The 26061-nt window shown below is 47.9% G+C and overlaps 1 protein-coding gene across 1 annotated transcript; it reads left to right on the plus strand.

The window, feature by feature from the left end:
• Positions 1–1466: 1466 nt before the first annotated feature.
• On the plus strand, positions 1467–25211 carry PM20D1 (peptidase M20 domain containing 1). The gene is made up of 13 exons (XM_054712198.1): positions 1467–1721; positions 4523–4609; positions 6220–6452; positions 7412–7498; positions 9235–9368; positions 10661–10780; positions 11559–11634; positions 12005–12066; positions 12312–12390; positions 14665–14736; positions 21209–21377; positions 23568–23667; positions 24877–25211. Exons 1-13 carry the CDS (start codon positions 1553–1555, stop codon positions 24998–25000), a joined length of 1512 nt encoding a protein of 503 aa, XP_054568173.1. The 5' UTR covers positions 1467–1552; the 3' UTR covers positions 25001–25211.
• The last annotated feature ends 850 nt before the right edge of the window (positions 25212–26061 follow it).

Below are 26061 nucleotides of genomic sequence, written 5' to 3' on the forward strand. Positions count from 1 at the left end.
GTGGACAATCTTTGTGTCTATTGGTATGTGGGCCACTCAGATCATCAGAAATATTCAAACTGCAGGCCAAGAAAGTCTATCAGATTGAACTGCTTGCCCTCACTCCATCTAAAGAAGTTTCAAACCCGACATCTAGAACTCATCTCAGCTGGCTGTTCTCCAAACTCAGAAACTGAATTTATAATTTGCTCAAACTATTAACCTTTGTTTTACTTTTGTTTTCACAGGAATTTTTTCCCATTAGATTACCTGATTCCTCACAACCTCTAGAGGCCTAATTTAGTCCGAAGCTCACCTGCAACCCATTTCTTGAAATAAAATATTCTTATGTTCATCCCGTCATAAGTTATCACGAGGATATATGTTTGCTAATACAGCGTGTTGTGCCTATGTAAACAACTTTTAAAAAATTGAAACCCACTTGATTTATTTGGTTGGTTAAATCCTTGGCTATTATTCTCCCCATGTTCATCACATTCACTTTTCTAATATGTTATATACTCTCAAGGATTTTAAATGCCTGTCAGCAGCCACTCACATGCCAAATGGTGTCTATCAGGATCAAACAACTGAATGAAGTCAACAATAACCACATAAATGATGAAGGTGGTGGCTTCATGGCTCTCTGGCCTGACAACTCAACCAATGGAAACATCAGATATATGATTTTTCAACCTGACTAGGTCAGCAGTGGTAACCAAGAGTAATGCTGCAGTGGTTGGTCATACTCTTGGCCAGCTGAGAGAATGCCCAAAAGGGGTGAATTGTTAAAATCAAAACCAAACAGAAACCAGCCTTGATTTTCCCTGAGCAGATAAAACTAGTTTAGTCATCCAAACAAGCTCAATTTAGCTTATGCTGCAAGACTAACTTGACATGAGTCATTTCTTGCTTATGCCTCTGAAAATCATAAGCAAAACCTGAACTTTTTGCCACAGTTGATATGAGGTAACCACTGAAAATTCTAATATTGCAACTGATTACTGTGAAGAATAGTCTCTGCTTTTCTCACTATATAAGCTGCTTTATAACAATATAACCATGATCATCATTTCATGTTCTGGTTTAAATGCCCCCTGTTTTGCAAACTGTCCTTTTGGTGTGTGCACAATAAATTTTTTACTCGTTACTACTTCAGTGATTGGTTTTACTTCGGCCGTTTGTGAACTTTGACAAGCTTTTGTTTTGCTTTCTCCCCACCACTTCTTTAACTTGATTTAGTATCATATAGCAAGGGATTTATCAGCATCTCAAAGCAGATCAAGCACAGACGCGACCTGCCACCCTCCTGGAGCCCTGCCTGACCTCTACTCTGCATCAGCCTGCAAGAGGGCTGGAAACCACAACTCCCAAAAGGCTTTGCGTGCCTGGGGCAGGGCAGTCCCATCGATTGGTTGGCCGAAAGCCCTATGCCAACGATGATTGGCCAGGTCTGAGAATGAGGTGGGGCTAAGGCCATGCGGGAATTGGAGCAATGACGGGCGAAGACCGCGGGCTGAACGTTTGGGTCCAAACTCCAGCCGCAGACTAACAGCTGGAACTTGAGGGAAGTATGGCTCGGCCGTACGCGTGCGTGCTGACCCTGGCGGCTATGCTGCTGCTAGGTATCGCCACCGTCCCCAGATCCAAGGGCCTGAGGGACGCTGAGCATCAGAGGGCGTCGCGAATTCCTTCTCAGTTCAGCCAAGAGGAACGCGTCGCGATGAAGGAATCGCTGAAAGGTGAGCCTGGGTCCCCTTCGCCCACCAATGCTCAGATGTGGGTCCCTCTCTCCCAGGCCCAACTCGGTACCCCACTCTCCTGTCACAGAGTGTCCTGCATATCACAGCCCAGCCTCGCCTCCATCCCGACACGTCGTGCCCGGGCTTAGGGACGCCACCTCTCCCACAGGCCTAACTTCTGGGGTCTCCCGTGTTTCCTGCCTCGCCTGGAAGCTCCAACTTTGCTTCTGTTGGCAGGACAGCCACTCACCCTAGCCCCTGCTTGCCTTTTTATTTGTAGTTTTAACCTTTGAAAGTTTTGACTTTTTTTTAAAGAAACTTTTAATTGTGTATAGTATTAGGTATCTCCCCTTTCCCCCCTTTTACCTCCATCGTCCCAGCCCCTACCCACCCCCCCCCACCCCCCCATGTCTTCTCTGCCCTATTTCCCGGATCCCTGGGTTATGCCTGTACTAGTAAGTATATAAGTTCTTTGGTTTATCTCTTCTCATCCCCCCCAACCCCACATCGAGGTGTCTCAGTCTGTTCCATACCTCCATGCTTCAGGTCTTATTTTGTTGGTCAATTCATTCTGCTCATTAGATTCCACAAATAAGTGAGATCATGTGATACTTGTCTTTATCAGATTAGCTTATTTCACTTAGCATAATATTTTCCAGGTCCATCCATGCTGTCCCAAAGGGTAAGAGATCCCTCTTTTTTTTTACAGCTGCACAGTATTCCATTAAATCTCTGCGTAATTTTAAGGTGAAATGATCTTAATCTTATCATCTACAGAGTTGGGAAATTGAGGGTTAGCTCAGTTAAAGGATCTCCCCCAGAACCCCACAGCAAGGAGTGGGCACTGGGTGACAACACCTAGCACCTATAGGACCCACTGGACACCAGATGGCTCCAAGAAGGGATGTGGAGGGTGTATCTGGAGTGTGGCATGTTCCTAATTTCTTCTGCTAATTAAAGGTCATCTTTCCCCTAGACCTCAAACCAAGGCGTAAATTCATTTACCTTTCGAATCTGCATTTTTCCAGGAGAAAAACGAAAATTTCTGTTGAGTGCTAGGTCCTGTGGGATAATGAGGTCCCTCTTCCCCATTGGGCTTGGCTCCCCTCCCCCCTTCATTAATTAATGGATTAAAAGGAACTACCTATGCAAACATGTGCAGGCAGATGCAGGGGGCAAAAGCCAAGCCCTGTAATTGAATATAAACTGTGGGAAGGCTGGAGTGATAGGCCTGGGGGCAAAGCCGTGCTCTTTGAAAGCATAGGATAAAATAAATAGTCTTGGGAAAGGCATCCGGCCACTGCTCACCAGAATATCTGCACAGAAGAAAGCAAAAGTAATGGTAAGAACCTAAAGTAGATTCTAAACCTTATAGCAGCACAGCTTAGAACTGAACAGGGGACACAGCGCCTGAGTTCACATCTTGGTCTGCCTCTCATGTAGGCAGTTTATTTCATCTTTTTGAACCGAGGCTTCCCCGTCTATGTAGTGGGCTATGATGTAGGGCTGATCCTTAGGGAAAAAACTGAGTACAGACGTAAGTTTGTCTTTCAGAGGCCCTCCCTGGACTTCAAGCTTCTCCAGGTGCATTTTCCCCGGTGTGTTTTGGGGTAGCTGTCTAATCAAATATTCTCATAAGTCCTGTTTCTCCTCCCAGTGGTGTTTGAATTGATAATGGAACTTTTTAAAAATTAATTTTTTTAATTTAAATTCTTTATTGTTTAAAGTATTGCATAAGTCTCCTTTTTGCCCCATTGACCTCTCCCCAGCCGCTCCCACCCCCCAGCACATGCCCTCACCCCGCCTACTGTCTGTGTCCATTGGTTATGCTCATATGCATGCATACAAGTCCTTTGGTTGATCTCTTACCGCCCCCGCCTCCCCTGCCTTCCCTCTTAGGCTGGATGGAAGATCTGTTAGATGCTTCTCTGTCTCTGGCTCTATTTTTGTTCATCAGTTTATGTTGTTCATTAGATTCCACAAATGAGTGAGATCATGTGATATTTACCTTTCTCTGACTGGCTTATTTCGCTTAGCATAATGCTCTCCAGGTCCATCCATGCTGTTGTAACTTTTTATTTTATTTATTTTAATAATGGAACTTTCTAAGAGTGCAAACACTTCCTGGCTCAAAGGGATGAGCCTATTGGCAAGTCAGGAGCTGAGACATCTGGGGAGGGCAGATGAGATTCTTTAGGACTGAAGAGCTTATTTGGGAGCCTCTAAATCTGCCCCTTCCCAGGTATCGTGAGCCAAAAAAAAACACACAAAAAACTGGCCTCAGCTGAGAGACCAGAGTGCCTCTGGATAAGCCAGCCCATGAGTAATAAGCCTGCTCTCTGCACACAAAGCCTCATTCATGGAGGGACCCAGGACTGTGGGCTCCTGATTCATCACAGGGATGATGGTTTCAGAGGCAGAGTGAGGCCTTGGGGAGCAATTCATAGCTGCAGCTTCCCAATCAGTGCCAGGGTCCAAAATCTACTCCCCTCCCCCTCCCCCAGACTTGGGTTTTATTTTCCCTTGAGAACCATAGTAACCTAAACAAACCTGTGTTTAAATCCCAGTCCTGCTGCTCCTTTCAGGACAATCTGAGCAGCTCTAACCTCCCTACGCTTGTTTCCTCACCTTCAAGTTAGAAAAAACAGCAGCACCTACTTTAAAGGATTGTTTTGCCTCCCCTCCTCCCCCCACCGCCCCACGATAAGATAATGAATGTAAAAGCTATTTTTATGCACAGAGGGCTGTGGGAAAACCAATGGCTGTGGTCATCTGTAATCTCCCATATCTGACTCTGGCAGGTGCCATCCAGATCCCAACGGTGTCTTTCAACCCCGGGGAGTTCAACACGACAGCCCTGGCTGAGTTTGGAGAATACATGCACAAAGGTCAGCCACACACCGTGGGGAAAGGGCGGGAGAGTTCGGACTGGGGACAAGGTTTTATAACAAGGTGATCAGTGTTAGTCAATAAAACAGAAGGTGGGACTAGGAATTCCTTCTTTCGGTGCAAGTTTCCAGAACTATGCCCCATGCTTCACACACACATACACACACACACACACACACACACACACACACACACACACGCATGCACGCACTCCACCTACACAGGCCCTACTTCATTTCTAACACATTTCTGAGTTTCTAGGCAGTAAGAAACCTTGAGCTATCATATTGGTCCTCTCTCCTCACGCCCACCACCCATGAGCTGGAGGATGGGTCAAGGGGGAAAAGGAGATTTGAAGCTCCCTGCTCCCCATATGAAAAGCTCCTGGAGAGTAGTAAGGCCACCTCCCTAAATCAAATAAAAAGCAGCCCCTCCAAAGCTGTCAGGGATGGGAGAAGCTGGCCTGGGGGCAGCAAGCAGACCTCTCTCTACCTGGGCCAGGTGGCTCTGGGATCAATGCCCAGCAGCCAGGCTGAGGCCAGGCTGGACGTCTGCAGTAAACAGGAGACAAAAATACAGAACTAAATGTACAGTGACAGTCAGCTAGACAAGCTGGCTGGCAAAATAAAGGCATATTCTACTTTGGGCTTTTGTTTCCAGGTATCCATGTTGGTATTTGTGGATTCTTCCAACAAAGCCCAGCGGGAGAGCAAAGCTTTTCCTCCCGTGTGTCTAAGGCCACCTGTGTTAAGACTTATCTGTAACCTGAATCATGACCCTGGGAACATTCACACTTGGGCGCAGAAGTGTGGCCTTGTGCTGGACAGAACAATCTTTTATGTCCATTTAACACAAACAATAGGAGTACTGTTTTTTAAAAGAAAATATCTCCAATTTATAGACAAGGGTCATGTGTGGTTCCAAGTAACTTGGATACTGGGGCCTCCTATATTCAAAATTTAACACATCCCTCATTTGCAGAGGCCTATACCATGTTCTTATGGCAACATGTTATATAGGTCAGACCAAGCCACATCTTGAGCTATTGACTGTCAGAATGGTGGAGTCTTGACATGCATGTCACTATATAGAAATTGCCAATTGAAATATGGGAAAAACAAATTTCAGAGATTGTGTGGGCAACTCAGAAATCAGACTGGCTTTGTCCCAGAAGGCTTCTTAAAGAAGTCTATTTTTTTTAAAATATATTTTTATTGATTTTTTTACAGAGAGGAAGGGAGAGGAATAGAGAGAGAGAAACATCGATGAGAGAGAAACATCGATCAGCTGCCTCCTGCACACTCCCTACTGGGTATGTGCCCGCAACCAAGGTACATGCCCTTGACCGGAATCAAACCTGGGACCCTTGAGCCCCAGCTTTGGAGGGGCTGCTTTTTATTTGATTTAGGGAGGTGGCCTTACTACTCTCCATGAGCTTTTCATATGGGGAACAGGGAGTTCCAGATCCGAAGGCCAATGCTCTATCCACTGAGCCAAACCTGTTAGAGCTACTTTTTTTTTTTTTTAAGGGCAGGGCACCAAATGGTGGGAGACCAGAGGAAACTTAAATCTGACTTTCTCTCCCTGCTTTCCATCCCTTTGCTTCTAGTCTTTCCCACTGTGTTCAGAACCAGCTTTATCCAGCATGAAGTCGTGGGAGAGTACAGCCACCTGTTCACTGTCCAAGGCTCAGACCCAAGCTTGCAGCCCTACATGCTGCTGGCTCACATTGACGTGGTGCCTGCCCCTGACCAGGGCTGGGAGGTGCCCCCGTTCTCTGGGTTGGAACGTGATGGCTTCATCTACGGTCGAGGCACACTAGACAACAAGAACTCTGTGATGGTCTGAAATGCTATATTCCCTCTGCCTTGGGGCCCTAAAGATCAACCCAGGGATTGGGGGCGGGGTGGGGGGAGAGGGATGGTGGTAGAGGGAGGTGCTCAGCTGACCCCTAGGAGGCAGGAGGTCATTACCGTAGAAAGAACCTTGGCTCCACGAGACCTGGTTCCAGCCATCAGTTTGTCACTTCCCTTTTCTGGGCCTTGATTTCTCAACCAGAAAAAATAAATAGGGTTCAGAGTAGATGATCCCCAGAGACCTTTTCAGCTCTGACATTGATAAATTTATACTTTTGTCCAGGTGGTAAAGGTTTTAAGCAGAGCTCTGCTTTTCTACATGCCATCCCCCAGGACAATTTGAAATTTGCTGTCTTTTTTTTTTTATATATATATTTTATTGATTTTTTTTTAATTTTATTGATTTTTTACAGAGAGGAAGGGAGAGGGATAGAGAGCTAGAAACATCAATGAGAGAGAATCATCGACCAGCTGCCTCCTGCACAACCCCTACCAGGGATGTGCCCGCAGCCAATGTACATGCCCTTGACCGGAATCGAACCTGGGACCTTTCAGTCCGCAGACCGACGCTCTATCCATTGAGCCAAACCGGTTTTGGCATATTTTATTGATTTTTTACAGAGAGGAAGGGAGAGGGATAGAGAATTTAGAAACATCGATGAGAGAGAAACATCCATCAGCTGCCTCCTACACATCCACCACTGGGGATGTGCCCGAAATCAAGGTACATGCCCTTGACCGGAATTGAACCTGGGACCCTTCATTCCAAAGGCTGACCCTCTATCCACTGAGCCAAACCAGCCAGGGTGAAATTTGCTGTCTTTAAAGAGAATCTAGCCAGTCCTAATCACACCATCCCTGGTGCAGGTAGCGGAATGTCTCATGCCCCTGTACTCCCACTAGACAATAACCCTTTTCCTCTTCTGATATGCTTCTGTCCCCCAGGCAATCCTGCAGGCCTTGGAGCTCCTGCTGATCAGAAATTACATCCCCCGAAGATCTTTCTTCATTGCTCTGGGCCATGATGAGGAGGTAGAGCCTCTTCATCCTATACCTATCTCTGGGACCCCTGTGGGCCGGGGGTGAGGGTGTCTTCACCCAGACCAGTTTGCTCCCCAGCTGTAGGGTCTTCAGGATATGGTGTGGTGGTTTGCCAACTTCTTTTGTGTATCTGTGTGCCGGAACTACCTAAGGCCCTTGACCGAAGGGCAGGTTCCTGGGCCCTGTGTCATAGATCTGAATTTGTTTTTAAAAGACTCTTTTTTTTAGAACAGTTTTAGGTTCATAACAAAATTGAGACTATAAAGAGGTTTCTTATATACTCCCTACCCCCACACATTCATAGCCTCCCCCACTTACCACATCGCTGTCCCCCACCAGGCTGGTACCTTTGTCACAGTTGCTCCACCATTGACACATAACAGTCACCCAAAGCTTGTAGGTTCACTCTTGGTGGTGTACATTCCGTGGGTTTGGACAAATGTACAATGACTCGTATCCATCCTTATTGTATCCTACAGAGTATTTGCACTGCCTTTAAAATCCTCTGTGCCTGCCTATTCATCCCTCTCTCCCTCCTTTAACCCCTCGAAACCACTGATTTTTGTTTTCTTTTTTTTTATTTTTGTTTTAATTTCTATTGTTAAGAGTATTACAGATGTCCTCTTTTTTCCCTCACTGCCCCCCTCCACCCAGTTCCCACCCTGCTACAGGCTTTCACCACCCTATCGTCTGTCCATGGCCTATGCATGTATGCATACAAGTTCTTTGGTCAATCTCTTCCAGTCCCCCTCCCTCATTCCCTCTGAGATTCATCAGTCTGTTCCATGTTTCCATGCCACTGCTTTTATTTTGTTCATCAGCTTTTAGTTTGTTCGTTATATTCGATATATAAGTGAGATCATGTGATATTTGTCTTTCTCCGATTGGCTTATGTCAATTGCATAATAATCTCCAGGTCTCCCCATGCTGTCTCAAAGGGTAATAATATATCCCTTTACAGCTACATAGTATTCCATTGTGTAAATGTACCATAGCCTTTTTATCCACTCATGGGCACTTGGGCTGTTTCCAGATCTTGTCTATTGTAAATAACGCAGCTATGAACATAGGGATCCATATATTCTTTCTGGCTGGCGTTTCAGGATTCTTAGGATATATTCCTAGATGTGAGATCACTGTGTCAAATGGCAGTTCCATTTTTAATTTTTTGAGGAAACTCTACACTGTTTTCCATAGTGGTTGTACCAGTCTGCATACCACTGATGTTTTTACTCTCTCCATAGTTTTGCTTTTTCCAGAATGTCAGATAGTTGGAATCATATAGTATTTAGCCTTTCCAGATTGGCTTCTTTCACTTAATGATACGCATATATATGAATTTTTGGCTCATTCCCTGGTAATATCTGAGGCAGGCAGGTGGTCCGTCAACTAAACCTTGAGAAACATTGGTGTGAGAAATAACAGGGAGATCAATGAATATGTGTGATTTCCAGTGATGCTGCTTACTTTGACCCTCAGCCAATTACTTCACTCTCTGGGTCCCAGTTTCTTTATTTGTGAAATGAGGGGTGTTTGGCCCTTCCAGCTCTGACATTCCAGGAATCTGTGAGGCTGTATTGTCTAGAGCCCTGCCCCCACCCCTTTCCTCCAAGGAAGAGATTGGGCAGGGTGGTATTGGAGCCCCTGGCTAAGCCGAATGGGTCTCCATTAGCTGTCTCTGGAGGTCTGGCTGAGAAAGATTGTGGCTCCGGGTTCAATATCTGCAGGTGTCAGGGGCACATGGGGCTCAGAAGATCTCAGCCCTCCTCCAGGCAAGGGGTGTCCAGCTCGCCTTCATTGTGGATGAGGGTAGCTTCATCATGGATGGTTTCATTCCCAGCCTCAAGAAGCCCTTTGCCATGTGAGTAAAGCACCCCTCCCCCGCCCCTCGCCCCCGAAACTTTGGAAGGCATTCCCACCCATCTGAGGTGACCCCAGCCTAGTAACTGTAAGCCATGCTGAAACAACTATATTTTACTCCTCTTGCTTTAATTTCCCTGAGCTTTGACCAGTTCTGGGTTCCCCTTTCCCCTCCTCTTCTTCTTTTTTTATTTATTTATTTATTTATTTATTTATTTATTAAATTTCTTTATTGATTAAGGTGTCACATATTTGTTCTCATCCCCCCATTCCCATCCCACACCCCTCCCCATGGATGCTCCCACCCCCCTGTTGTCCTTAACCATTGGTTAGGCTTGTATGCATGCACACAAGTCCTTTGGTTGATCTCTCCCCCCTACCCCCACCCTCCCCTACCCTCCCTCTGAGACCCGACAGTCCGATCAATGCCTCCTTGTTTCTGGGTCTGTTCTTGTTCATCAATCTATGTTGTTCATCATTTCCCCTAGATGAGTGAGATCATGTGTTACTTGAAATATACTTATAAGAACCGAATGTGAGACGAGCAATAATAGTTATGCTGACAGGCAAATGAATCAGTCTGTAGTGAGTTTCTTTCTGGACCAACAGTTCTTTTGAGACCCAATTTCAATGTCCACCAGTTCCTTATGTGTACATGTCAGCACTGACTTTTCAGTTCTGGATGGTGGACAAATGGTGGTAATGCAGGTCCGACTCCCTCTGGTTTGGTCTTGCCCGGACCCAGGGGCACGGCCTTACCCGGACTCAGGGGCACGCGGCCTCACCTGGACCCGGGATCCAGCCTCACCCAGACCCAGGGGCGCGCGGCCTCACCCGGACCCGGGATCCAGCCTCACCCGGACCCAGGGGCGCGCGGCCTCACCCGGACCCAGGGGCGCGCGGCCTCACCCGGCCCCAGGGGCGCGCGGCCTCACCCGGCCCCAGGGGCGCGCGGCCTCACCTGGACCCAGGGGCGTGCGGCCTCACCCGGACCCAGGGGCGTGCAGCCTCATCCGGACCCAGGGACCCAGCCTCACCCGGACCCAGGGGCCCGTGGCCTCACCCGGACCCAGGGGCGCGTGGCCTCACCCAGACCCAGGGGCACGTGGCCTTGCCCAGACCTGGGACCCAGCCTCACCTGGTCCCCTCCTCTTCTTAAAGTGCAGATTTCTTTAAGTAGCATGAAGCTGACCCCCTAGCCCACCAGACCACTGTGCAGATTGGCCTGCGGACCTATGGGATAATTTAAGGTGAGAAGAAGACAGGAGGGCCCTCTCTGATCCTTTCCTGCAGGGTTTCAGTCTCAGAAAAGGGTTCACTTGACCTCATGATGGAAGTAAACATGACTCCAGGCCACTCCTCAGCTCCTCCGAAGGAGACTAGCATTGGCATCCTCGCAGCTGCTGTCAGCCGGTGAGCAACCCCTGGCCTCGGCCAGGCTCCGGATTGAAGACCTGGCACTTTCCCACTTAGAGTTTGTGTGTCCTGCTCTGAAGTGGGGCTGAGAAGCCAGGGTGAGGGCTGCGCGGAGGACAGAGCCACCAGTACCCAGACAAGAGTTAGAGGTCAGAAGGAGAGCTACCCATATGGCAAGCAAAGGCCAGCAAACAAAAGCTAGGTCAAGTAGCTGGACTAGTCCAAGGTCCAGACCAGAAGTTAGAAATACAAGCCGGCAATGACGTACACTGTCTAAATTCTCCACCTGCCCCGAGCAGAGGACAGAGATAAATAAAGGCTGCTGGGTGTGGGTGAGGACAGGAGGCTCTGTACCAGTGTTCCCCTCTATCTGGGTGTGTGTGTTTTTAGCAAAGTGGAAAGAAGAACTATATTTATTGAATTAAATATTCAACTGACTATCTACCATGTTCAGGCTTTGTGCCTAGTCACGGACATAACAGTCGTGGAAAAAATAGACAGTTTTTCCTCAAGTAACTCACAGTTAGTGGAGGGCTACAGTGTGGTAAGTGATATGGGGGTTGGGGGTGCCCTGACTCAGACTTGGTAGAAAAGACAGTTCCTGCTGGTGGAGAAGAGGTGGTCTTGCTTGTGTCTTGAGATCTCTGAATGGTTAATTGGTGGAGGTGAATAGGAGACCTCCTGGCCAGGCCCATTGAAACATCCTGTCTCCCTCTTCCTCTTCAGACTGTGGATCTCTGCCTGGGGTTGGGTAAAAACTCCTTTTCTCTTCCAGACTGGAGCAGACACCAATGCCGAACATGTTTGGAAGTGGGCCCTTGAAGATGACATTGCAGCAACTGGCTAATGAGGTGTGGGAAGAAGTCTCACGTGCTCCTGGGCAGCCGTGGAAGAGGAAGAAAGGGTGGCAGAGAAGTCGCCTTGAGAGTAATAAAAGGGCCCTACTGCGTACCAGTGCGCTGCCCATTCTCACCCATTCTCAGCCAGTGGCTGAGCCAAGACACAAGGATCTGGCTTGTTCCTTGAGGTTCTTGGTGCTTATCTGAGACCCTAAGACCTCACACACCCAGGCACCCTTTGGGAGCCGGTTCCCACTCATCCTTGAGGCTACCGCCGAAGGCCCGAAGGCCGATCTAAAGTAGGAAGAGACCCAGGCCTCAGGTACAGTAACCCTGTTACGCTGACCCCTCTGAAATCCTCCGACCTGCTTCTTTCTTTCAGTTTTCCTTCCCTGCCAATGTAATCTTCAACAACCTGTGGCTATTTTGGCCCCTTGTAAGCAGGTAAAGTTTTATCTTTCCTTCCCTCACACACCCCCACCCCAAACCTACCCACCACCCAGTCCCCTCTCCTTGGCTCTATTGGACCTGACTAATAATTGTTCCTCAGCCACCAAACACTATATGTAATTCATAGATAGGACATCCCTCCTAGTCTTAAAGACCTCTTCAAGGTTCAGGAAAGTGGGTGGTCCTCCAGCTCATTTTTCCCCCATTGGACAACATCTGATCTTAGTCCTTTTGCTTAGATTAATGGAGAGGGACGGTATAACCAATGCGCTGGTCAGGACCACTACGGCAGTCACCATGTTCAATGCAGGGATCAAGGTAACATCATCTGGTTCCTCCCATATACCTTGTCCTCGCTGCCCGCCCACCCCTCCTTTCCTTGGCTTTATCCCCTGGCTCCTCCCTCATCTGGTTATAGTTGGAATAATAGGAAGGCCCAGTGTCATCAGTTGGGTAAGCCTCAAGAGCAAGCGTTCTAGCTGACCTCCTTGTAAATGGTGAAGCCACCACCAAGGATTACCGAGGCTCACAGGGTTTTCTGTAGACCTGCTTTCATGTACAGAGCACTTTGGAAGGTATAAATGTTTCAGAGTACTCTGTACACACACACACACACACACACACACACACACACACACACACACACACACAAGAGCTCTAGCTGAGGTCTACAAACTCTCTGAAATTGTTGGCCAGATTTTGGATATTAGTAGTTTAGGGGATATCCATGTTCTTTGGGTTGTACAAAAAAACACACACAACCATTACCCTAGTGTGAAGAGGGTTTATTTGGGAGTTCATCCTGTGACCTATTCTCATTCAACCTGTTATACTAGTATACTAACCTAGCATTTTGGTCATGTAGACTAAAGGTTTCTAACCTATCTATTATCAAAGATCTTCTTTATTACTCTTCCTCATATTTTGAAAAATATACCAACCTAACAAAATTAATGAGTGATTTATGTATTTTTCCCCCTAGTGTTACCCTGAGTTTAAAAGAGAAACTCATCTGCCATTTATAAAATCTATAACATGTGTGATATATACAGCACTTAAAATATACACATTGTCTTTCTCAAAATACACTAAATATTGGGTGGCCTTGGCAAACAAATTGTCTGTGAGGTTTACTTTAATAGAAAAAATTTTCAAGTGAATAATACATTGGTAAATTTTTATTCTAAGAGCTACTTTTCAGCAAATTGGTCTACTTCCTATCGGACTGGCCACTCAGGGCATCTCTGTTTCTTTAAAGGAAGCCCAGCCATGCTAGTTAGCATGAGTATAGGCCTTTCTGAAATCATGAAATAATAGACCTTTCTGAAATAATAGACCACTCCTATTATCATAAGCACCACCAACACAACTTCAACTAGCACTGTTCACCTAGGATACAGTGTAGCCTTGTGGAGCCCAGGTTGAGGAGAAGTGAATGGGACTTCAGAAATAATCCCTGGCATACGTCAGCCAGACCAAAACTATCTTCACCAGCAACCTAGGGTGTCCACGAAATAATAGTACCGTGTCCTTGAATTTCAATGGTGTTTTTATCTGTCCAGAATACTTTAACATTTGTTACTCCATTTGATCTTCCTGACAGCTCTGTGAGAACTATTGCCCCAATTGACAGTTAAGAAACAGAGGTATAGGGGGTTGAATGGAGGGGGGTAAAAAGGGGAGAAAATGGGAGACATCTGTAATACTGTCAACAAGAAAGGAAGGAAGGAAGAGAAGTTGCACTTATTCAAAATCAGACGTCTAATTTGTAACAGCCCAGCTCTCCTGTCCCTAGCCTGGTGCTTTTTTTGCACATACCAATTAAAAGAAAGATATGCAATTGGGGAATCTGTTTTCTCATGGCCTCTGAGGGGGGGAAATGCCTCCATCGCTTAACTCTGTTCTCCAGTTAGTCCTGGTTCTTCCTGGAGGCAGAGAACAGAGTCCAGTTTCACAATTGATGTGGGAAACCACCAGCAGCAGCACCATCTCGATCCCCTCATGATCAGACCTGCCATGATGGGCCTGCGAGGCTCCGTTGCCCTGTCCTGTGGACGTACTAACACTAACACTAACCCTTGCAGAAAGGTCCTAGGCACCCTGGGAAGGAGAGCAATCACAGAAGACTGCCAATGGCTCCACCCAGGGCCAAAACAGAGATGCCGGGCATCACAGAGGAAGTAGTCTTGTTCTGAGCAGTACTCTGTGGTGCCCTCCAGGCCCAAGAAACACAAAGATCTGCCCTAAAGCAGACACACCTCTAGCTCTGAACACAGCCACATGCCAAGGGTCCAGGGAAGACAAGGGGCTGACTAAGAAGATGAAGCCCCGTGGACACAGACAATAGTGCAGTGAAGGCCTGGGGAGAAAGGGGAGCAGGGTGGAAGGGGTCAATGGGGGGCAGGGAAGCAGCAGGGACACCTGTAATGCTTTCAACAATAAAGATAAATTATGAAAAACATTAAGCCCCAGACCTTTAAATCAAATCAGCTCCCTCTCCCTCCTCCTGGTGGTAGTTGGCATTTCCTGGGCAGGGGTCGGGTGTGGGGATTTGAGATTAGCTCAGACCAGGCTGTGTATTTCTCCCTCTAGGTGAATGTCATCCCCCCAGTGGCCCAGGCTACAGTCAACTTCAGGATTCACCCTGCACAGACAGTCCAGGAGGTACGTACCCTATCTTCCTGAGGACTGGTTTAGCTGCAATCCCAGGGCTGGCCCGGTCTCTCATTTGTTCAACCAACATTTTTCTAAGGCTCCCTTTGGACCAGATACTCGGCTAGGCTAGGACAGTGGTCGGCAAACTCATTAGTCAACGGAGACAAATATCAACAGTACAACGATTGAAATTTCTTTTGAGAGCCAAATTTTTTAAACTTAAACTTCTTCTAACGCCACTTCTTCAAAATAGACTCGCCCAGGCCGTGGTATTTTATGGAAGAGCCACACTCAAGGGGCCAAAGAGCCGCATGTGGCTCACGAGCCGCAGTTTGCCGACCACAGGACTAGGAGATTCTGTGATTTGGGGAAACTTGGAGTCTGGGGGTGGGCAATGAATACTAACAAATGATAGTAGCAAACAGTGGGCTTCCTCTGCATGTGGGCCTGTCCTAAGATAGACACACACTCGTTTAATCCCCACAACCACCCTATGAGGTAGGAATTGTATTGTCCTCATTTAATGGGGAAACTGGGATGGGCAAGGAACATGCCCAAGATGACCCATCCAGCAGCCTGGTTCCAGACTCTGTGCTCTGTGTTTTAAGCTACCACGCTATACTATGATTATAACAATTCGGGACAAACAAGTGAAAATAGGACCAATTCAGAGAAGGGAACTGATGCTATCCTGTGAGGGTCAGGAACGTCTTTTCTAACCACTGGAAATCTGAGCTGGGACTTGAAGGACAAAGAGGACTCTGCTAGAAGTAAGGCACGCAGAGTAAGGCTCAAGTCAAGTAGAGCTGAAGAGTAGGATAAATGGGGGCGGGGAGAATGACGGGAGATGGACATGGAGGCACAGTTTGGAGATCAGGGCCTTGTATGTCGTGCTCATGAGTGTGGGCTCTCATTGTGGACAGAAGGGAACTGTCAGAGGGCTTCCAGCAGGGCAGTGATCTGCTCAGATTTGCTTAGGGAGTGATGATGGCGGCAACACAGAGGAAGTGCTGGAGTAGGAAGAGACGGGCAGCTGTGGTGACCTCTCAGGCAGAGGGCATGAAGATCTGAACCAAGGCCATGGTCATGCGGTGGAGAAGAGTGTGCCTGCAAGAGGTCTGAGAGAGAGAGGTGGGCGGCGAGAGAAAGGTGGGGTGGCTCTAAGGTTTTTTTCATCTGGGTAGTTGGCCAGGTGCTGATCCTGTTAACTAAAATTGGGAATTCGAGAAGAGCATGTTCACAGAGAAATGTAATGGTTCAGAAGGTTGAGAAGCTCATAATATATTAATAGATAATTACAAACACCTCACGTCTGAAGAGAGTATGGACCAGAGATACAGGCTGGAGGGCTGTTAGCATACTTGAAACCTCTGGCATCAATAAAGTCTCACAGGAAGGATATGTACAGTTAGGAGAGAAGAGGGTTGATGACAGAACCTTGCAATGGTCTGCTGCAAACATCAACTTCAAAACTATAACAATGAATGAGTAATGGCAGATTGTGATGAGTGCTATGACGAAAGGGACCAGGTGCTATTAGAGAATATAATGAGGAACCAGACCTTGTATGGGCACCGGCAAGGCTTCCCTGAGGAAGTAGCATTTGAGCTGGAAGCTGAAGGGTGAGTAGAATTTACACAATATTTGACATCTACGGGAAAATCTAGCTTATTTAAACATCAGGTTGAGCTAAAAAGAATTCAAAAAGTAAATCTGATCCTTCAAAAAATTATCAAAAGGGGCAACTGAACCACTATCGGGTAAATAACACATTCCGAGTTCAGCAGAGTTCAGGGAAGGCAGTGTTTCCTGGGTGTCTGATGCAGTTCATCAAGGCTCAGCCACACTTAGATGTGTGTGGTCCTTTCTCCCCGAGTCCTTCCCCACAGAAAGTTTTGCTGTCACACAGGGCATACCCCTCTTTGCGGAAGGGGTGTGGGTGGAGACAGGTTAACAGCCTGCCACTCCAGGGGAATTGGGACTCATGTGAGCCCCGGGCGCTATTTCTTTTCATCAGGCGCCAACCTTTGTCCTCTCCCTGGGGGCTCATGGGGCCAGGAAATCACTAAATTCCCCTCATTGAGCTTCTTTCCACCAGTTTTTTTCCAGCCTCATTCCCACTCCATGCCCTTTTCAAGGGCTGTTTCCACCAGCTGGGGCTTTCATCTCCCCAAGCTCTGCTGCCCTTCCCTCCTCTCTCGTCCCCTGCCACAGTGGCTTTCCTTTCCGGTCCATCTGATGAAAGCCCTGGAATCCCTAGGCCCATCCTGCCCACCTGCCCAGTGAGGAATGGAAAGCCTCCATCATCCCCAAAACACACAGCACCCTTTGTCCCGGTCACTCCACTCCCTCGTGCCCCAGTTCCATGCATCAGGGACACTCACTCCCTGCTGGTCTGAGGGCCACGGGTGCAGAGCCCTGGGCTGGTCCTACGGAAGCACAAACAGCTCCCAGAGTCCTCTTCCTCCACTTTTACTGGTCTTTCCCACATTGTGGGTGTAGATAGGGCTCCACAGTCTTCAGAAATACAATAGGCCACCAGGTGGAAAGGAAGATTTGTTCTGAATGGGCCTCACAGGATAGAAATAAGACTATTGGAAAGTGCTTCAGGGAGCCCCCCTTGAAGGAGAGTTTGCGTACATGGGTCCTGGGATGGTGATGAGCTCCGGAGAGGCTGGGTATCCACTCATCTAGAGGGCAATACAGAAGATCCCTTCCTTCCCTCCTCCCTCCCCCAAGTGTTTTTGAGTGGCTACTATGAGCTAGACATTCATACGAGCACTTGGGTAAGTGGTGACAAGATTCCCATTCGAGTGGTGCATAGTCTAGTAGGGAAGACAGCAACCAGCAAGGAATCAATGAACACAGTGGTTTTTTAAAGAGGTAAGCATCACCAAGAAAATTATAGGATGACTAGAGGCCCAGTGCATGAAATTCATGCACGGAGGAGTGTGTCCCTCAGCCCAACCTGCACCCTCTCCAATCTGGGACCCCTCGAGGGATGTCCGACTGCCCGTTTAGGGCCAATCCCGGTAGGATCGGGCCTACATGGGCAGTCGGACATCCCTCTCACAATCCAGGACTGCTGGTTCCCAACTGCTCGCCCACTTGCCTTCCTAATTGCCCCTAACTGCTTCTGCCTGCCAGCCTGATCACCCCCTAACCACTCCCCTGCCAGCCTGATTGATGCCTAACTTCTCCCCTGCCAGCCCAATTGCCCCTAACTGCCCTCCCCTGCAGGCCTGGTCACCCCTAACTGCCCTCCCCTGCAGGCCTGGGTCCCCCCCAACTGCCCTTCCCTGCAGGCCTGGTCGCCCTCAACTTCCCACCTCTGCCGGCCTGGTCACCGCTAACTGCCCTCCCCTGCAGGTTTGATCACCCCCAACTGCCCTCCCTTGCAGGCCTGGTCCCTCCCAACTGCCGTCCCCTGCTGGCCATCTTGTGGTGGCCATCAATCGTGTGTGTTGGAGTGACAGTCAATTTGCATATTACTCTTTTATTATATAGGATATTAGATAGGATGTGTCACAAAGTGATTTGGGGGTTGGGAGAGGAGCACTGAACAGCTTTAAATACAGTGGTCAGCCCCTCTGAGGGGGCATTTACGCTGAGACTGAGAAGGAGCACAGACCTGGGGAACAGATTCAAGCAGCAAGAGCACTGCCTGTAATCACCACAGAGGTGACATTCTGCTGGGTGTTCATAATGTGTCTAGTACTATATTCTATCCTGTGAAGTACATGCAATACCAAAAGGGGGGGAGGGGGATTTGGCTTACAGGAGGTCATATCTCAGTTCATTACAAGAAAGACATTCATAGCTGAGTTGCTCAAAGGTAGAATGAAATAGAACACATGATGGTGAGCTTTCTGCCATTGAAAGTGATCAAGCGCAGGCTGGATGACAACCCGTCAGGGATGTTATGATGAGCAGCCTTACCACAAGACGGAAGCTGGACTCACCAGTTTTTGAGTATTCATTGTCCTTGCTTTCAACTAATTTACCATCCACTTGAGAGTAAAATATATGTACACATAATACAGAGAACAACATACTATTGTAGGAATGTGCTATGAGGGCTATAGGAGTTTAGAGAAATGAGAGATTAATGTGCTCTAAAGTAATTTGGGGACCCCTTAGACCATGGGAGGGGTCCCTCCTCCTAGTCCCATCCTTGTGCCTCTGATTATTGCCCAGGACAGTCCCTCTAGTCTAAACAGGCATCTAGCAGCTAACACTTACTGAGCCTTGACTGTGTGCCAGGCACTGGCCTAAGCACATTACATACATTAACTTCAGTAATGGTCACAACCACTTACCAGGTAGGTGCTACTATTCCCCGCATGTTAACAGATGAGCAAGCTGAAGCACAGAGAGGTGAGGGGGCTTTCCCAAGGTAATACGACAGTAAGTGGCTGTCTGAGGCACAAAGTTTGGTGTCATCTTCGGTTTTTGTACATACCCCTTTCCATGGTCAGACTGCTTCTTGCCTTTTCTCCATCAGTTTCATATCCTTCCTTCAAATTCTGGCTCAGGATTAATACCATTAGGGAATTCATTTTAAACGAGAGGCCCGGTGCACGAATTCGTGCACAGGTGGGGTTGGGCTGGCTGAGGGGAGGGGATGCAGGCGGTTGGCCAGCCGGCCAGCCCCGCCCCGCCCCCTGGTGGAACTCCTCCTAGTCGAGGGGACAATTTGAATATTAGCCTTTTATTATATAGGATGAGCCCCGCCCTTCTTGCTAGCTCTACTTCTCCCCACTGCAATCTGGATGTACTGTGGAAGCAATTAAATGTTGTCTTTTTTACTAGGTTTAGACACCCAGCCCAGTGGTACTGACTGCCTAAGCCACTTAATGAGACAACTCCCAGTATTATTTTTATTGGTCCACATCTTTTAAATTTCAGGTGTTCAACATTTCTTGCATGCCTTTAATGTTCTTAGTACTGGAAGTATAGAAATGAGGTAGACTCAGGACTTGCCTTGAGTCAGGAGTGAGGTGAGTCCCAACCTAGCAGCTAGTGAGAAGACTGAACTCTGGTGGCCTCTCATTGGGGGGTCCAATCTGGGTGCCCTCTTCAATTTCTGGGATCAGGGATCTAAGTAATTTGGGTCAGGGGGGACAGCAGGCACAGTCCCAACCCACCTCAAAGGGAATGACTTCAGGAAACTCCCAGTGCATCAAGAATATGCCAAGACTATATATTTTTGTATTATTGTATTTGGGATATAAGTGCTAGAGTGAAAATAAGCCCCTAGTCCAGGGGTCCTCAAACTTTTTAAACAGGGAGCCAGTTCACTGTCCCTCAGACCGTTGGAGGGCCAGACTATAGTTTAAAAAAAAACTATGAACAAATTCCTATGCACACTGCACATATCTTATTTTGAAGTAAAAAAACAAAACGGCAAAAACACCCGCATGTGGCCCGCGGGCCGTAGTTTGAGGACGCCTGCTAGTCAATCAATCCTTCCTCCCGCCCCCAATCCAAAAGTGGGGATATTGGTTTGATTCAAATGGTGGCTTTTAAGCCAGAAGTAGGAACCCTCATTTCCTTTCCAGACTCAGCTCCTAGCATGCTTCTACGAAACACTGACCTAAAATGGGTACTCTTGAGATAATGCCCCCATTTAGGTGATCCCCAACTATGGGACACTCCCCCATCTAGGACAGAGACAGTTCTAAAGCACCTGCTGATCCAATGGGTTAAGACTAGTGCTGGAGCTTTCCCTATGTGGCTGAGTGGGTTTGGGGGCCACCCTAAGCCAGCCTCCTGGTCCAGTCCCACATGGCTCCATGTGACCTAATCCTCAGGGTCTGGTCTACATCCTGCCAGAACCTTTCCTGGATTCATCTCTAGTCATTTCAGACTGAATTTTTCTAGGAGCTTCCTCGGGTTCCTTCCTGAGGAAAGGAGGCAAAGAGAAAACTTGAACACCGGTCCCCCAACTCCTGACTTTTTGTCTGTGCTGAACTCATCTTCCTGGTCCCAGTGCCGTTGGTTATAAACAGGAAGCAGGGATGCCCAGAGAGGGGAAAGCAAAGTGTGACCTGTTCATCACCTGTCTGAGATCCCCAGCTGGTGGAAGGTTGAAGTGAGATCAGCACATCTATTCCCCTCGAGATGGTTGAGATTCGCATTCTGCTGACTCCTACCATCTTACTCAGCCCATGACTCACCACCCAAGGAAAAGAACCATCATTTCCTGATTTTCCAATTCCCTTCCTGCCTCCTGGCTATGAGGCAAGTCTCCCAAAGATGTAGCATAAATTGACTATGCTGTAGATGGCTTTCCAGGAAGACCCAGCTCTTCTCTCTCCTGTAGCCAATTGGCTGAACTTAGGTCCCAGTGCTAAAATGAGTCTCCTCTGTAACTCCAGAGCTCTGCCTTGCTCAAGAAAAATCAGGACTGTTTAAATTCCTTTAGTACTTGGGTAGCAGATTAGTAAGAAAACAAACTCCCTTTGTGTCCTCCCTGAAGGTCCTTAAACTAGCCAAGGATATTGTGGTTGATGATCGGGTCCAGTTCCATGTGTTGGATGCCTCTGAGCCCCTGCCTGTCAGCCCCTTTGATGACCAGGCCTTGGGCTACCAGCTGATCCGCCAGACCATACAGTCCGTCTTCCCGGAAATCAACATTGTTGCTCCAGGTAATGACTTCATCAGCTGTGGCTGGAGGGAGGTGGGGGCTGGAACTGTTTTCTATCCAATGTTCACTCCCCTACCCCCACCCCAGCTGTTGAGCCTAAAAACAGCTGGCTGCTTCCCCTCCTGATGGGTCTCCACCCCCTTCCCTGGAGTGGAAGTGAGAAAGCAAACAGGAAAGGAGCAGAAACAATAAATTAGGTCAGGTCAAGCCTGGGTTCTTGGCTAACCTAGACCAGAGTGAATGGAGGAGAGGATCGGCCCAGAGTCCTCCTCCCCGGGAAGAGACATGGAGGCAGCTGAGTTTCCCCTAGTCTGGTTCTGATTTATTTTAGGATACAGCTCAGCAGCAAAGCTCAGAATCAGAAGCCCAGCAACACCACCCAGCCTACACCATTGGGAATTACACCCTTCTCTCGCAGCGACAGTACCTCTATGTACCTTCACTGTGTAGACAGTGGCTCTTGAATTTAAGAGTGGAAGAGGATCCCCCTAGGGAACTTACTAAAATGCAGATTACCTGGACCTATACCCAAAGATTTGGGTTAACCAACTCTGGAGAGGAACCTGGAATCTGCATTTTAAGCAGATACCCCAGGGGATTCTAACACCAGCTAATGGCTGACCACAGTTTGAGAATCTCTGGTCTGTGGTGTGAAGAGGAAATGCTCTAATGTCCGGTTTCTTTATCTAGGTTTAATCATGGATCCCCTCAAACATTGTCTAAGCTCATACTTAGGACCTACCCTTCTGCTAGGCATGAGCCCTTAAAGAGCTTACTGTGAAATTCTACATCCACAAACTGGGGCATGAAAAGAACAGCAACCTTGTTGTTGTTTTTTTAAATCAACTTAAATCTGACTGTAAGCCCCACTCCTCAAGATATTCAACCTCAGACGTTAATGAGGCCTCCAAGGACCCCACCATTCCCACCTTGAATCAGGCCCTCAAGGTTTTATGTAGCAACACAGCATTGGAGTCCCTTGGCCAATAGTCGTTGGTCCTTGTGGTTACCTCTGAGATACCCATTGTCCTAGCCACAGGGTCACTTCAGGTTGAAGATTTCCTCTGGTTCATTCCCTGGCCTGTGTGGAGAGTAGGATCTTTGACTCTAGATCTGAAGATACCAAGCAGCCATCCCCTCTGAGGTCTGCCACCTCCTTGGACTCCTGCCACAGAGTAGGGCCTGGGTCCCACTATCCAGGGACCCTTGTCCTCACCATTGCATAGTCTCCTACCTTGGCCATCAAAGGCTCCCTCCTGGGGCATCTGCCATAATCCCAGTGACAAAGTTAGGTTTTTGCAGAAATAAGACAGGCTGCCATCAACTGGCAGAAATCCCCAAACCAAGGAATTGTGGAGGGCCTAGTTGCCCATCTGCAACCAAGAGTGAAAAACAGAACAAAAGACAAGTTACCATTTCATTTCATTCCATCACACTTCAACTAACGCTCCAGGGGGTCGTTTCCCAAGAACACTCCTATCAGGACAAGTCCCAGCCCCAACTGGGGAACTGGGTGAGCTGCTTCGGGAAAGTGGGACGCTGGAGAATATCCTGGGACTTTCCAAACCTCTCAGAAGACAGAGGATGAGAAGAACAGGAAGTGATGTTCCACTTTAAGAAGATCGCATTTTATAGCAGTCAAGTTCCCCGAGGGTGTCTCTTTTTGATCTAGGATGATACAGTTAAAAGTGGAGGCAATAAAGAAGTGATATTTCTGGATACCTGCAGGGGTGGGCAAAAGTAGGTTTACAATTATAAGTACACAAAATAGAGTTTATTCTTGTATTAGTATGTATTCTTGTGTTATATATTTTTCCACACAAAGAACTAAAAACTTACTTTTTCTCACCCCTGTAGATGTCTAAGCATACCTAGCTATGGGTATGAAATAAAGGTATTGGCCTCCATGGTCATCCTGGAGAGAGGACACAGCTTTGGATCATTGAAAGGATATCTCACTAATGCCCGAGGGGGGGATCTTCCATGTTTCTGACTGAAATGGTGTTTCAGTGAGATTTTGACCACGGGTAGGCTAAGTGGCAAATATTCATAGCTGCAGGCTCCCAGGAGGGCCCAGGTTTTGCTCTGCAGTGACCTAGGGGCCCTAATTTTTCAGCCAGCCCACCATCAACCTCTTCCTTAGCTTGGTTACTCACATGAAACCCGCTTCCTCTTGATCTTCCCTTTCTAGGTACTTGTATTGCTCAAACTGACAGCCGACACTATACAAACCTCACCACTGGCATCTATCGCTTCAACCCCCTCTACCTGCAGCCTCAGGACTTCAGTGGGTGAGTGAGTAGAACAAGTTTGATACAACTGACCTGTCCCTTCCCCACTGCTTTCTCCTGAAAGTCCACAGAATGGGAGAGGGCCAGGGTTTGCACAAACTAAAATGGAGACATTGTGGAACCCAACGGGCCAGCTTTCCTCATTGCCAGTCTTGCCACTCCCCAGAATGTGTGGGAATTGGTCACTGTTTTTCAGGGACGGAGATTTTTTAAAAGATGATTGGAGAGAACCTGGTGGAATTAGGACCCTTGAGTGCTATTTCCAGCTCTTCCTCCCTTTAGGAGCATGCTTTCCCTCTGAACCTCATTTTCTCCTCCGAAAGGGGGAGATGGCAGAGTTCTTGATTACCACTCAGTGAAATGCAGACACGTGAGGTCAAAAATGGGCACCTGCTTTGAATTCTCAAAAGGAAACACACCATAAGAACCTAAGACAGGATCACCCATTTTAACTGCTGTGTGTGAATTACTGTTCTGTGGGTTCTTCAGCGAATTTTACACCTGGGTGTGGGAGGAGGATCTCCATGTATGTCTCTGCTCCTTGTCAGAGCCGGACCCAGTTTCCCCACAGTAAGTCAGTTGCCAACAGAATGAAAATATTTGAGTATGAGCTTAAGAACAGCTTTCATGGGTTTGTGTGGGTTTTTGGGGGGTGGGGTTTGGTTTGTTTTTAGTGAAGGGGCAAGTCGTTACTCTTTATTTCCCTTCATCTTTGAAGTTACATGTGTGGTTTGTTTGTGCGTTGTATTGTTTTGTGTTGTGGAGAAGCAGGTTGCGGGCATGAGGTCTGATAGTGACATTCCTAGGTAAAGAACCCCATAAGTACTCTAGACAGTTGCCCTCCCTAACCTCTTGTGCCCCTAGTAATGTGGGGGTGGGGATGGGAGTAGTGCTGGCTTCGAGAAAAATCTAGGTAGGGGCCCTGGCCTGAGAGAAAGAGAATGAGAAAGATCATTTCTCTTCAGAGGAGAAATTATCGAGTGAGTCCAGAGCCGGAGATGATGTTGAACTCCCCAGGGGTTTATTAGTTACCCCCACTGTGGTTTTCCATGGGCTCCTAGGAAACCTCACTTCCTACAAATGGCCTCTCCCACCTTGCCCACTTCCTACCCCAGAGGGTCAAACGCCACTGGTTTCTGGTAGTATGGGGTGGGGAGTGCTCCCCAATAATGCTTGTGCTTCAGCTATGGGCTCTCTCTTTCCCCGCAGCATACATGGAATCAACGAGAGAATCTCAGTCCAAGCCTACGAGACTCAGGTGAAATTCCTCTTTGAGTTTATCCAGAATGCTGACACAGAACAGAGGCCAGTTTCTCACCTGCACGAATTGTGAGGTCCCGGAGCAGCTGGATCGGGGGTGCCTGACCCTAGGCCAGGACTAACCCAAGGGAGAAAGCCAATGTTGATGAAACTTTGGGTCAAAACCACATTGTAGCCCTGGCCGGGTTAGAGCATCACCCTGATACTCAACACAACGGGCTCAATCCCTGGTCAGGGCACATAGAGGAAACAACCAAGGGATGCATAAATAAGTCAAAAAACAACTCAGTGTTTCTCTCTCTCCCCCACCCCCCGCCACTTCCTCCCTTTCTCTAAAATTAATCAATAAAAAATAACTAAAATAAGCACAAGCACACACACACACAGATACTCACACACTGTAATACATCCCCACCTGCCTTGCTCCCAAGAACAAATCAGGGGACAGTCAGCAGGAATCTAGCTTCTCCCTTCCTCTTGCCGTCTCCATCCCTCAACTGACCAGCACTTCCTGCCTTTTTGTCCCTGTTTTAGAAGATGTCTGTCATATGCTGGTTACTTAGCAGCTCCACACTCCAGGCCTGACTTACCAAATGCAGATTTGAAAAAGCTTAACCAGGTTTTACCCGCTGAGAGTGTTTAATTTAGGGCACTCTTGCCAGGCTGCCTTCTCTGTGGCTTATCTATTTCTTTTTGCTGTAACTTCCTTTCCTATTTCCCTCCCCCACCCCCCCCCCCCCCCCCCCCTACCCCCGCTTCTTGGGTTATTTTGCTGGCTCTTTGTCCTCTCCGGCCCCTGCATCTCTCCCTTTACCCTCCAATTTATTCTATATCTGGAGCAGAACTAAGTCAAATTGTGATACCACCGTCATCACCACGACCACTGGTCAAATCAAGTGTTCTGTGCAGCATCAACGGAGGCAGGGGGCTTCGGAGGAACCCCACACCTCCTGGTTCTGGAGCCTGGGGAAGAAAGTCTCTGTTCTTGGGTTTCTGCCAAGGGCTGCCTAGGCTTTGCTCCCTCCCTGCCCTTTCCTGCCACCTGCTGCCGCTGCCCTACCTCAGGAAGCACGCGAGTGTGGAAACATTTCCCTGGCACATCCTATGGGCTGAGCGGCTCAGGAAGGGCACTCA

The sequence above is a fragment of the Eptesicus fuscus genome, chromosome 22, assembly GCF_027574615.1.
Source record: "Eptesicus fuscus isolate TK198812 chromosome 22, DD_ASM_mEF_20220401, whole genome shotgun sequence".
Lineage (NCBI taxonomy): Eukaryota > Metazoa > Chordata > Mammalia > Chiroptera > Vespertilionidae > Eptesicus > Eptesicus fuscus.

What these genes read in the sequence shown, in the direction of transcription:
- PM20D1 (XM_054712198.1), top strand. Translation starts at nt 1,553, where the DNA reads ATGGCTCGGCCGTACGCGTGCGTGCTGACCCTGGCGGCTATGCTGCTG. An exon ending in CTCTGGGCCATGATGAGGAG is followed by an intron (nt 7,499 to 9,234) that starts GTAGAGCCTCTT and finishes CAATATCTGCAG; the next exon opens with GTGTCAGGGGCACATGGGGC. An exon ending in CTCGCAGCTGCTGTCAGCCG is followed by an intron (nt 10,781 to 11,558) that starts GTGAGCAACCCC and finishes TTTCTCTTCCAG; the next exon opens with ACTGGAGCAGACACCAATGC.